The following is a 12,053-nucleotide window of genomic DNA, read 5'->3' as shown; positions in this document are numbered from 1 at the left end:
CACGCATAGTTTTTTCCCTTGTTAAACCGGGACAAATTCCCTCCAAGTTTGAAGTGATCTACGCACACAGCACATAGGGTTTTGGGGGTTTTCTCTTCTCTGCATTCTGAAACCCTTCCCATGTCGTCGTCGTCGTCATCAAGTAGCGCCTACGACGTGCCATGGGTGGAGAAGTACCGTCCCAACAGAGTCGCCGACATTGTCGGCAACGAGGACGCCGTCTCCAGACTCCAAGTCATCGCTCGCGACGGCAACATGCCCAACCTCATTCTCTCCGTACGTCTCTTATTTCAACCCTAATTTCACAATTTTCCCTTTTCTTCTAACTCTCCCATTTCAGGGTCCTCCCGGAACCGGGAAAACCACTAGCATTCTCGCCCTCGCGCACGAGCTTCTCGGCCCAAATTACAAGGAAGCCGTTCTCGAACTAAATGCATCGGATGATAGGTTCCTTTTCTCATTTCTCAATTCACTTTTTCTAAATCTAAACGCACACTAGTTCCTGCTAATTTATCCTCTCACTTTTTGTTATAGAGGAATTGATGTTGTGAGGAATAAGATCAAGATGTTTGCTCAGAAGAAAGTGACACTACCTCCGGGGCGACACAAGGTGGTGATACTTGATGAAGCTGATAGGTGAGTTTTCATGGTAATTTAATTTAATTTTGTCCAATTGATAGTGTTAGGTGCCTGTTCTTATTTTCTCTGCCTTTTTATTTTGTTATTTTCTTTCTTAATTTAGCATGACCTCTGGGGCGCAGCAAGCATTGAGAAGGACGATGGAGATATTTTCTAACACTACTCGCTTCGCTCTTGCTTGCAATACCTCCGCTAAGATTATTGAGCCCATTCAGAGTAGATGTGCCATTGTGCGATTTTCGCGATTATCTGATCAAGAGATACTTGGTCGCCTCATGGTTGTGGTTCAAGCTGAGAAGGTAGCTCGAACTTCTATTCTGCCTTCAACCATGTTAAGTCAGGCTTGTGGTATTCCTCTTTGTTAGAGGAGCATAGTTCTAGCATATGTACTGTTTGATTGTCTGTCTTTATTGTAGACGTTACAGTTGAAATTGCATGACCCCTTTGTCACGAGACTTTAGACTAATATGACAATAATTACTATTAGTTGCATGATCTAATATGTTGATTTTTCTGGTGGCCACAAACTTGATGGCTTTTTAACATTTGAGGGATTTCAGGTTATTTTGTTTGCCCACTTGTGAAAGACTTTAGATGATGCAGTCTGTTTGGTTTATTTTTCTGTCTCAGCTAGCTAGCCCAGTAATAGTTTACTTATATGCAGAGTATCCTTATAAGTAAATGCATGAGTTCAAGGTGTTCGGAAGTAGTTGCTCCGTGCCATTTCATTCCCTTTGAGCTTAACATTATGGTCTTTTAAACAAAATATTTGATTACTTGCTTCCCTGGTTCTGTGCTGCTACCTGATATGGTAGTAAAAGGTTTGCAGATAATTTGCAGCAACTAAATCTTATAGGAGGATATTTTGTGCATGCATTCTTAGTTTCTTATTTTCCGTCTTTTAAAATGTGGCTTAATGTGCGAGGCTCCCACCATTGTGGGTTCTTCTATCATCAAAATTGTTTTAATGATTTTTGTCATTGGCAAAGGTGAAATGGTCAAGAATAACCTATATGTTTATAAAACTGTTTTTAGTTGCCACAATGTTATTATTATTAATGGTGGAGGACGCAACCCAAAAATTTGCCATAAAAATATGGAGGATGCTGTTGCATATATGGCAGAAGCATGGTGGCTATACTATAAACAAAATAATAATAATAATAATAATAATAATAATAATAATATACTTTTGTATTAAAAAACTAGAGTATATAAAAATAAATAAACACATAATATTTATAAAAAAAACTAGAAACACTAAATTCACCAAAAGTATCACAATTAACATTTAAGGGGTTATAATATATATATATATATATATATTATAATATTATAAGCCTTATAGCATAAATTAATTAGAAAATAGAAACTACCAAGTTCAAACAATACATTGAAAATTGAGAACAAAAACCTAGACAGATAAATTAAAGATCTGAACCCTAAAGATCTACCTCCACACTAACATGGTTATCTTCCTTGTCATCTGGTAAGGCACATCCCTCTTTCTCTTCTGCCACATTACTTAATTTCTTCTTTTGTTCCTCTGCGCAACTGTCTTCAAATTCCAAATCTTCTAAAGCTTCAACTACTTTTTCTTTTTCTTTAGAGCTTGAAGTTGCACCTGAACTTTTTTTTTTTTGTTGAAATTTTTTCTGCTGCAACATCACTTTAAGGTTTATTCTCCTTTTCTAGTTTTCTTTTCAATATCTGTTCTAGGCCCACCAAACCATGAAATCTTGTATACAGCTGCCAAATTTTGAATATCATCATCTTCAAATATGAAATCTGAATTTTAGGTTCATAGAACAGAATGGAGAGCAATAGAAAGAACAGAAAGGGATAAAGGGAGAGGGATTAAACAGGGAAAAAAAACAGATGAAATGAAGGAACTTGAGTTCTGTCTAGGAAGAAACAGATGGAGGAGAGCAGTTCCATTTCGGCATTACCTGAGTAACAGGACTTGCCAGAGACTGTCTCCGGATATGATTTCTGGTTGCGAGAGATGGTGGTGGATGGCTGCAAGTGCATTGGAGAAGGTTTATGTTGATTTATTTTAATGGAGAGAATAATCTTTTTCCTTCAGAAATAAGAATCCTAGTCTAGTGTAGTGACTAGGAGAGTTCATTCATTTATTTAAAACCCTAAAACTACCTCTATTTCCTACCTCTCTACAATTTATGCTGCTACTGCCATAACCACCATGAATGGTGCCATTCCATACTTCTTCCATATTGTTCTGTTCCAATTCTGCAATGCCATAGCACAACTATTGCCATAGCCGCTATTTGATAATACTGGTTGCAATCTATTTGGCTTTAATTATATTGAGGAAATGAATAACTGAATTTTGTTATTGTTGAAGGTTCCCTATGTTCCTGAAGGACTTGAAGCCATCATTTTCACTGCTGATGGTGATATGAGGCAGGCCTTGAATAACTTGCAAGCAACATTCAGTGGGTTCCAATTTGTTAACCAAGCAAATGTTTTCAAGGTTAGAATCAACCTTGAATTGTAATTTGTATTTCTCACAATGTACCATTTGTCTTGTTGAAATCCGTGATTGGTTTCAGGTTTGTGACCAGCCGCATCCGCTGCATGTGAAGAATATGGTTCGTAATGTGATTGAAGGGAATTTTGATGAAGCTTGTTCGGGCCTCAAGCAACTGTATGACTTGGGATATTCCCCCACAGATATCATCACGACACTTTTTCGTATAATAAAAAATTACGATATGGCTGAGTACCTGAAGCTGGAATTCATGAAGGTAGTTAGTTATCGGTTGGCTTACACACAAACAAGCATGCTAAATATCTGATTAACAATAGTTTTCTTCAAATTGCAGGAAACTGGGTTTGCTCATATGAGAATTTGTGATGGAGTTGGTTCTTATCTTCAGTTGTGTGGTCTATTGGCTAAGCTTTCTGTTGTTCGTGAGACGGCTAAAGCTGTATGAGTAGTTTTCCTGAGTACAGCTGAGATATGTCATTATTTTTTTCAATAGTAAAAATGTTCTGTTGATGTAGCCTTATACTCTTGATGTCTCGATGCTAACTGATGCTCCAATGCTTCGACTTCTATAAATATGTTGCGTTTAGAGTGGGTCAATAACTATCTCTTCTGAAAATGTTTTATTTGTATACTATTTAGTTATAGTTATTAATTATGATCGCAATTTTATAATATGTGACGAATAAAGCAGAGTACTTCTCTCAAGACATCTAGAAAGGTCTATGGTTGAATGTGGTGGTTAGTTGCTTTTAATTGGAGGAGGGACAGGATTTGCTGCAGTCCACAAATCTCTCCCGTTTGATTAATCCACGATTTCATGTTATGCCACATCATTCCGTTTTTGTATTGTGAACTAAGTTACATAGCAACACAAGTTGTTTACCCATCAAATAAACTAATGTCGTGCCTGGAGATAAATGCACCACGTATACGAAGGCAATTTGGCCGCGTTTTGCCTTGAGAGCCAACTGTTGAGAAAAGTTTGCACTAACTACTAGAGTATTTTCTGTGGAAGCTTCAAGAAGCACTATCACGGCAAAAAAGCTAGAAAATCAAAAACAAAATACGAAATTACAGAGAAAATTTTTGGAGGATCCTTCTCTATAAAAATGGACATTCCCTTGCATCTTATTATATCCAAATTTATTAAGTTTTTGCAAACTTTGTATTCAAGGGTAATTATAATATGTCATTCTCAACAATTTCACATACCAAATTTTAAAGTAGAACAAAAAAGTAAACCAAAATATTTTTAAAAAGAATCGGCCAATCCATGATTTAAAAGCTCATGAACTAACAAAAGCATACTTGACATGATATTAATTAACTAGTGCTCGTTATATCGAGACCTTAACAAGTAAGTAATAAAGACAACACCTGTAACTTGAAATGGAGTGCATACAATCTTGTAACAAAAATGCGCCAAATTTTTTTGAACTGTGTAGTTTTTACCATGATAGCCATCGCCCAAAGGTGAAGTGATGGACTTTCCACTTGCTATTCTGCAGTTCGCTGTGAGCAAGACATTGGTGCCTTACTTATCAGCACAAATTCAAGTCATTTACATTACTTATCAGCACAAATTCTTTTGTTGTCATGAAAGCTCAGTGAAGTGACATGTGCTCAATGGTCAATACTGGTCCTATTCCTTCTTCATAATCATCAATATTTCAGATTGTATGTAGATACAGAAAGAAATAGAAGATCAGCGGGGCAAAAATTTTAGATATAAAATTAAAATATTGGCATCGCCCGGACTCGAACCGGAGACCTTCAGTGTGTTAGACTGACGTGATAACCAACTACACCACGACACCAAGTTATTGATGGTTGTTACATATTAGCTTTAGTTAATTATATATATAAAACCCTTAGTTACAACTTACATGGCAAAAATTTTAAAAACCATATCATACAAAGTGGCGTCGCCCGGACTCGAACCGGAGACCTTCAGTGTGTTAGACTGACGTGATAACCAACTACACCACGACACCAATTTGCTATAAATTTTCTATGCTTAATTCCACCTACTATTTGTTGAATTTTAACAAAATTTATATAAATTTTCTAAGCATTTCAAATATTATATTACTTACTTTAATATATATAACATTTATAGTAATTGAGTAACGTTGTAATTCAGTCATTACAAATAATATCTAGATTCTATAAATAATATTAAAACGATTTTGACTTATTAGAATTAAATTATTAAAACCATAATTCATAAATAATAATAAAAAATTAAATATTTTTCGATTCATGTAAATCGGCCAAGTTTTAATTTTGATTTTTGTAATTTTTAAAATTTTTATCCTAAAACTTAAAATTACTAATTTTAGTTGTTATTATTATGTGACTCTTAATAACCACTTATGTATTTATCAAAAGGTTAAATGGCTATCTTAAATATATCCACAACTATTTATGATACTTAGTGGTGGGCAAAAAAAATTGAACTGAACTGAACAAGTGGTGGACTGAACTGAATTGTACTATAAAAAATTAAATTATTTGTAAAAAAATTGAACTGAACCATTTAAAAAAAACTAAACTGAACTGAACTGTTAGAAAGTTGAATTGTATTGAACTATATAAACTTAACTGAATTATAAAAATTAAACTATTTTTATAAAAGGATAAAAATTAAATGTGTCTAACATGTTCTATCTAAATAAATTAGTTCGATAGTCTAATGACCAAAACTTTGAGAAAAAAAGTTATCAAAAAAAAAATTGTATCAATTTTGTTGAGCCTAACGAATCAATTGAACTATGTTGGATGATTTATTATTAGACTTAAAATTCACTGAGTTTGTTTGACTCAATTTTATATTTTTTTCCTTTGAAAAATTTAAATAAAATGGAAAATAAAGTATAGTTGGCAAATGTGTCCTATCTTGACAGATCAATGAGTCGGAATTTTTCAATTCAAAATATCATAACAGTTCAATACAGTTTGAATTGTAGTTCAGTTAAAGTTTTATAGTGTGGTTCAGTTCGATTCAATGATACAAAAGAATAGTTGAGTTTGTTTGAACTAATATTCAGTTTAGTTCAGTTCATGAGAACTACTTTTAAGTTCAGTATAGTTTTTATAAGTTCAGTTCAGTTCAGTTCATTTTGTCCACCCTAAACAAGTGTGGTGTCTGGTTAATAAGCCTAACTAACTAGTGAGTTAGAATGTTTAAAGCTAAGTATCATTCACATGGAGACTTTATACAACATTAGGTCACAACACCTAATGCTTGGAGGAGCTTATTGAGTGTACAACACCTATTAAAGGAAGGTCATTGCCAGAAGGTTGGTAGTGATGCAAACATCTCGATTTGGGATAATCCTTGGTTGAGACATACTAACGAACATTGCCATATTGAATATTAGTTCAGAAGAACTCAACTAATAATAACTAAATAAACTAATTTTTATCATAATTATTATTTATTATATGACTTAAATATGTTTAATTTTTTTAATTAAGTAAATGAATGAAAATGAATTAAAAATATATTTTAATTAAAAGTATATATATATATATTATGAATAATTAAATTAAAAGTATATTTTAAAATATTCAAAAATTAATATAAAAAGAAAATGATAGTATAATACTTATATCTCTAAGGAGTAAAAGTGCAATTTACTTATTTAAACATATAAATGATAAACAATGTAATACTTACATATCTTAAAAAATGACAGTGTAATTTACATTAATATTAATTGTTAAGTGAAATAAACTAATAAATTATACATTTTATCATAAGAAGAAAGAATAATATAATATTCTTATATTTTAAGAGAGAAAAATGTAATTTTTTTTAATGATGTTAAATTAAACACTCTGAAATTAATATAAAAAGAGAGTGATAATATAATACTTATGTTTCTAAAGAGTAAAAGTACAATTTACTTATTTTAACATATAAGTAGTGGATAGTGTAATATTTATATATCTCAATAAAAAAATGTAATTTACATTAATGTTAATTGTTAAGTTAAATTAACTAATAAATTATATATTTTATTATAAGAGGAAAATTAATGTAATATTTTATCTGATAATCATGTTACATTTTTTTTATATAGATATTTCTTTACCAAAAATTAGATATTATTTTCCTTGAAAAAGAAATATGAGAGAAATATTTTATCTTTTTTGAATAATTTTTTTTATGATATTAAAAATTGATGTTAAAATTATTAATAAAACTATTTTTATTTTATTAAATAAATTATAAATCATCTTAAATATAATATTAAAATAATTATTATAATTTCATAATTTTAATTATTTAAATTTACAATTATTAATGCATAATAATAGTATTTTAATATTTCACTTAAGTTCCTCTCATATTTATGTTTAGGTGTCTTTTTTTCTAAAAAAATTTATTGAAACGTAATTATAAAGCAATATAATGTTGGATACTTTGAAGGCTTTTTTGATCTGGAAAGTATACTTGTCCTTCAAGTAGAGTTGAATACAAATACGACAGCGTATATCATCACGGAATTCCAAACACACACTTCTTCTTTCACCTTATTAACCTTAACCCACGCCCGAAGAAACTATATCTCTAAAAGCCCAACCCTTTCTACATACAGAGACTACACACTCGCAACAGCCAATTTTTTTTATTTTTATTAAACAAAAAAGAGAAGAAAAAAAAAGCACTGAGTTTTTGTTTCATTCATTTTCGATTTCAATGGCGAGGCCTAATCAGGAGGCAGTTGAGACGTTCGTCAGTATCACCGGCTTGCCTGAAGCAATAGCGTTGCAGAAACTCGAGGTAGGTTTTTTATCCCCTTTCCTTTTTTTTTTTCCTAATTATAAAAGTACTTCATAGCTTTTAATTGGGATCGAAGGAGGAAAAAAGGTTGGAATTTGATTTTCAATAGCTGTTTGATCGATCTTAGTTAGGGTTTTCGTGCAATTGGGTGATGACTTTTGTTATTTTTTTAAATTGTTTGTTTTTTTTGTAAAATTCTACAAAAAAAAGATTCGATTTATATATCTATTTCTTTTTTCTCAAATTTATGTGTAGATAATACTTTTTGGAATCATTGTATTCTGTACTAGGATGTTGGCTTTACTAGAGGTACAATTTAAATAAATGAGCACCCTAGGTCGTCGCTGATTAGGTGCAGACATTATCGTAAATATAGGAAATACAGAGTATGATCGTAACATTGCAATTGTCGTCTTGGTTTTGTAACATGATATGGAGTTAAAAATGGGCTGCTGAGTGCAGACAAATATTGGCTTTGAGGCAATATATTGTAGTATTTTATCTTTGATGATGGTAATATCAGAAATCTGTTGTTTATTATATGCTAGTTCTTGTAGAAGCACAATGAGGATCATATAACTTTACTAAACTTTGAAAGTTTCGGCATGTTGTGTTACCAAGCAGACACGGGTCTCCTTTTTAGCCTTTTGTCTAACCTCAGATGATTATTGACCAGATACTTATACGAGATTGGAATGTTACCACTTATTGCAATTAGAAATTTTTATAAGTGACCGGTCACTCTTCTTATAGTGTCAGCTTCTAATTGATCTACACAAATATTTCTGATTGTATCCAATAAACTAATATGTCTGGTTTATTTGTATAGAACAAGTGATTGTTTATAAATTTCCTCTTCATTTGTAAATGTTGTTTCATGTCAGGAACATGGTGGTAATCTCAATGAAGCAGTCAATGCACATTTTAGTGAAGGAGACAGAAATCTAATGACAGGGTATACTCTCTTTTCCATTAGTAAGAGTGATCATTGGGAAATATAACTTATAGTGGTTTTACTGTTTACATTATAAATCTTTATTGTTGTGATTTTGATATTTTATATTTTTTCTTCGTGGCCAGTTCTCACAACAGCTCTACTGCATTTCCTCAAGATGATTTCATGGATATAGATGATCAACATGATGCAGAAATTCACAGACCCCCATCATTTCCGGTTTCAGCAGCAAATCTCAATCCGTTTTCTCTTCTCGATTCAACAATTGGGAGAGGTATATTTGGTACTCATCTTGATTCAACAGTCCAGGCACCATTTGTTACACATCCAAGAGAGGTAAGGGAGATTCCTATAGAGGTTAAGGATGGTAATCAATCCACTTCTCAAGCTGGTCATGTTCCGACCATTGAAGATGTCACTGGAATTGAGGCCCATGGTCCAGATATCCATGGAACTGTTATAATCAATGATGAAGATGATGATGATACTCTACCTGCCCAAGTTGCACATCAAGATGAGCAAAGACATAAGATATTGGCTGATACTTCACTTGGTAGCAGTGCTAGACCTAGTGCTCCTGAATCTGAAAATTTACCTGATTCTAGCAATGACATAGAAGAAGAAATGCTTCGTGCAGCCATTGAGGCTTCTAAGCGGGAGGCTGAGGAAAATTACAGAAATCACAAACTTGGTGGACAAATTGTATGTGTATTTCTTGATGGATTTTCTCATGCTTTGTTACACTTGATACTTGTATTAATTTTTATTTTCCACTTGGTGCAGGACTCAAATGAATCAGGACCACAGTCAAAGCAATCTTATTTGGAGGATCCGGAGCTTGCCCATGCAGTTTCATTGTCCCTGAAGGTACTCCTGTAATTTGTATTTTCTTATTTCTTTACATCATGAGAAAAACCACCGATGTGTTATTATCACCAAGATATATAGACCATAGCTTTGATTTTAATTTTTTATATATACATATATTTGAAATTTGGAACCTTGATTGCTTATAACATGAAATGAATTCAGACGGCTGAGCAAGAAAAGGCATGGCGTGTACATGGAGGAGATTTTGAACCACAAACAGTAGGACCATCTAAATCATTGGAGGTTGGACTAGGGGAAGTGGCATCAAATGGAAGGTACATTATCTCTTTCTTTTTGCTTGTTGCTGTTGCACTCTGCTGCATTGACTGTGCTGAACTCAGCATTCTCTTGGATTGTCGAATCTGAAAGGGACAATTGTGGTCATTCTAGATTGCAGGCTGGAAACTTGTCCTTCCATGATGAAGCCGAAGATGTAGAGGAGCAGCCACTGGTTAGGAACAGATCTAGACATATGTCTTCGGGATCCACAGGATTGGACAAAGATGTTGAATTTGGTGAAGCTAGCGCACTGCCAAGCACAACAACACTGGATAGCAGTAATCCTGATCATAATGGAAATTCCTTCCCCTCTGATGAGGTATAGGCCTTCACTTTATCCTTTTCAAAAAGTATTAAAACTCTTTTATTACTTGCTATGTCGTCTCAACTTGTCTCTGCCTCCCAATTCCTAATCTTTGACTAAAATGAAATTGCAGTGGGGTGGCATTTCTTCAGAGGAGCATGATGAAGCAGTAATGCTTGAAGCTGCAATGTTTGGTGGAATTCCAGAAGGGAGTGGGTATCACTATGCTTATGCACCACATGAGTTTATGCAAAATAGGGGTTCCAATCCTCGGCCCTCATATCGCCCACCTTCACCATCACTGGCTGCTCAGCGCTTGATAAGGGAGCAACAGGTGTGATTATTTATACAATAGGCTAGAGTTGTAGGTTATTAATGGTCTGATTTTCGCTATTGCTCTATATGTTTATGTATGCAGGATGATGAATATCTTGCATCATTGCAAGCAGACAGAGAAAAAGAATTGAAGGCCATGGAGGAAGCTGAGGCTGCTCGTGAAGAAGAAAGGCAGAGGGCGGAAGAATCTCGCAGGAAATTGCAAGAAGAGCAGGTAGTGCATTTGTAACTGATTGCCTTGTTTTTTCATTGCCCCTTGCATAAATCCTGATGTTGATGGGATTTTATTCCTAGTTTCGCACCCACTAGGAAAATAATAAGATTTTAGGTATAAAAGGTGAAATTTTTATTGTCAATGACAACATTAAGAACCGCCGTACACTTGGTCCAAGAAAGATTTGTGTTTTTATTATATTTTATTCTTTTCTTGATTTATATCCTGGATATGATTCCTTTTGCAAATCCTAGCTATGAATTCATACCTTCCTAGAGAAAGAAAGCAAACTCCTGGTTCCAAATTATTTAGGGTATGTTTGGGAATCATTTGAGTACTTGAGTTCAACTCAACTGTGGTTGGGAAGGAAAAAAAAAATACTCACAACCTTTTCCTTTTTCTACATTGGAACGTGTGTTTTCTCATTGAACATTGTTTTAAATTGGTGTCCAAATATACACTTAAATCATGTTAGGAATTGGAAACCAAGTTAGCAGCCAAAGAAGCCTCATTACCACCAGAACCATCAGCAGATGATGATAATGCTGTGAACTTGATGGTAAAAATGCCAGATGGTAACCGTCGTGGACGTCGGTTCCTAAGATCTGATAGGCTACAGGTAATGTCCTGTTAGAATGTATGCTGTTTTTTCCCTTTCTATTTTTGGTGCATACTCATGCTAAACTTGCTTCTGGACATTTTCAGTCTCTGTTCGACTTTATAGATATTGGTAGGATGGTGAAACCAGGCAGTTACAGACTGGTGAGAAATCCCACTGCCTTTCAGTCTTACTATCTTACTATTAATTATTCAGAGAAATGATTTATTTGCACCATACTTTTTTTAACGTTATTCTTTGGACAGGTGAGACCATATCCTAGGCGTGCTTTTAGTGACGGAGAGAGTACTGCCACACTGGTTGAACTTGGCCTCACCAACAAGCAAGAAGCTTTGTTTTTGGAGTTAATCTAATGCCTTGATGCAATTTGCTACAAACAAGCTATTGAAGTTTTTAGTTTTATTAAAAATCAAAATTACAATATGAATCACAATACACAGACGGATGTGGCATTTTAATTGGGTTTCTACTGTTTGGTGATGCAATTTATAAATTTACAGATCTACAAGATCAGTACAGTACCATTAGTTTTA

At 33.6% G+C, this 12,053-nt stretch overlaps 2 protein-coding genes, 1 long non-coding RNA gene and 2 other non-coding genes across 6 annotated transcripts; 2 read left to right on the top strand and 3 right to left on the bottom strand.

Annotated features, from left to right (window-relative positions):
* Positions 1–3,825, top strand: RFC2 (replication factor C 2). 2 transcript variants are annotated; one of them, XM_083075425.1, is made up of 7 exons: positions 1–276; positions 341–447; positions 535–636; positions 743–938; positions 3,005–3,133; positions 3,213–3,407; positions 3,469–3,825. In XM_083075425.1, exons 1-7 carry the CDS (start codon positions 121–123, stop codon positions 3,505–3,507), a joined length of 924 nt encoding a protein of 307 aa, XP_082931551.1. In that variant the 5' UTR covers positions 1–120; the 3' UTR covers positions 3,508–3,825. The 2 variants fall into 2 exon arrangements, with proteins under 2 accessions (XP_082931551.1, XP_020226804.1); XM_020371215.2 differs by having other exon boundaries at positions 3–276; positions 3,486–3,825.
* On the bottom strand, positions 1,924–3,005 carry LOC145958379 (uncharacterized). The gene is made up of 2 exons (XR_014434123.1): positions 2,589–3,005; positions 1,924–2,388 (listed from the first exon to the last, which is right to left on the bottom strand). It is a non-coding gene; the product is annotated as an uncharacterized LOC145958379 (long non-coding RNA).
* A 1,069-nt stretch (positions 3,826–4,894) lies between the features above and the next one.
* Positions 4,895–4,968, bottom strand: TRNAV-AAC (transfer RNA valine (anticodon AAC)). The gene has a single exon. It is a non-coding gene; the product is annotated as a tRNA-Val (tRNA).
* Positions 4,969–5,071: 103 nt separating this feature from the next.
* On the bottom strand, positions 5,072–5,145 carry TRNAV-AAC (transfer RNA valine (anticodon AAC)). The gene has a single exon. It is a non-coding gene; the product is annotated as a tRNA-Val (tRNA).
* Positions 5,146–7,668: 2,523 nt separating this feature from the next.
* SAY1 (Ubiquitin-like superfamily protein) lies at positions 7,669–12,053 on the top strand. The gene is made up of 11 exons (XM_020372177.3): positions 7,669–7,943; positions 8,828–8,898; positions 9,024–9,600; positions 9,682–9,765; positions 9,931–10,043; positions 10,159–10,366; positions 10,485–10,685; positions 10,770–10,901; positions 11,377–11,520; positions 11,607–11,663; positions 11,766–12,053. The coding sequence occupies exons 1-11, from the start codon at positions 7,860–7,862 to the stop codon at positions 11,871–11,873; spliced, it is 1,779 nt and encodes a 592-aa protein (XP_020227766.1). The 5' UTR covers positions 7,669–7,859; the 3' UTR covers positions 11,874–12,053.

Source organism: Cajanus cajan, chromosome 5 (assembly GCF_000230855.2).
Source record: "Cajanus cajan strain Asha chromosome 5, NIPB_CcT2T_4, whole genome shotgun sequence".
NCBI classification, from domain to species: domain Eukaryota; kingdom Viridiplantae; phylum Streptophyta; class Magnoliopsida; order Fabales; family Fabaceae; genus Cajanus; species Cajanus cajan.
The sequence above is the reverse complement of the archived record's forward strand: the minus strand, read 5'-3'. Positions and strand labels throughout refer to the sequence as shown.

Excerpts from the sequence above, each read along its gene's own strand:
- RFC2 (XM_020371215.2), top strand. The coding sequence starts at position 121 with ATGTCGTCGTCGTCGTCATCAAGTAGCGCCTACGACGTGCCATGGGTG. Across the intron at positions 448-534 it reads CTAAATGCATCGGATGATAG|AGGAATTGATGTTGTGAGGA; the intron begins GTTCCTTTTCTC and ends TTTTTGTTATAG. Across the intron at positions 637-742 it reads ATACTTGATGAAGCTGATAG|CATGACCTCTGGGGCGCAGC; the intron begins GTGAGTTTTCAT and ends TTCTTAATTTAG.
- SAY1 (XM_020372177.3), top strand. The coding sequence starts at position 7,860 with ATGGCGAGGCCTAATCAGGAGGCAGTTGAGACGTTCGTCAGTATCACC. Across the intron at positions 9,601-9,681 it reads ACAAACTTGGTGGACAAATT|GACTCAAATGAATCAGGACC; the intron begins GTATGTGTATTT and ends CACTTGGTGCAG. Across the intron at positions 9,766-9,930 it reads CAGTTTCATTGTCCCTGAAG|ACGGCTGAGCAAGAAAAGGC; the intron begins GTACTCCTGTAA and ends AAATGAATTCAG.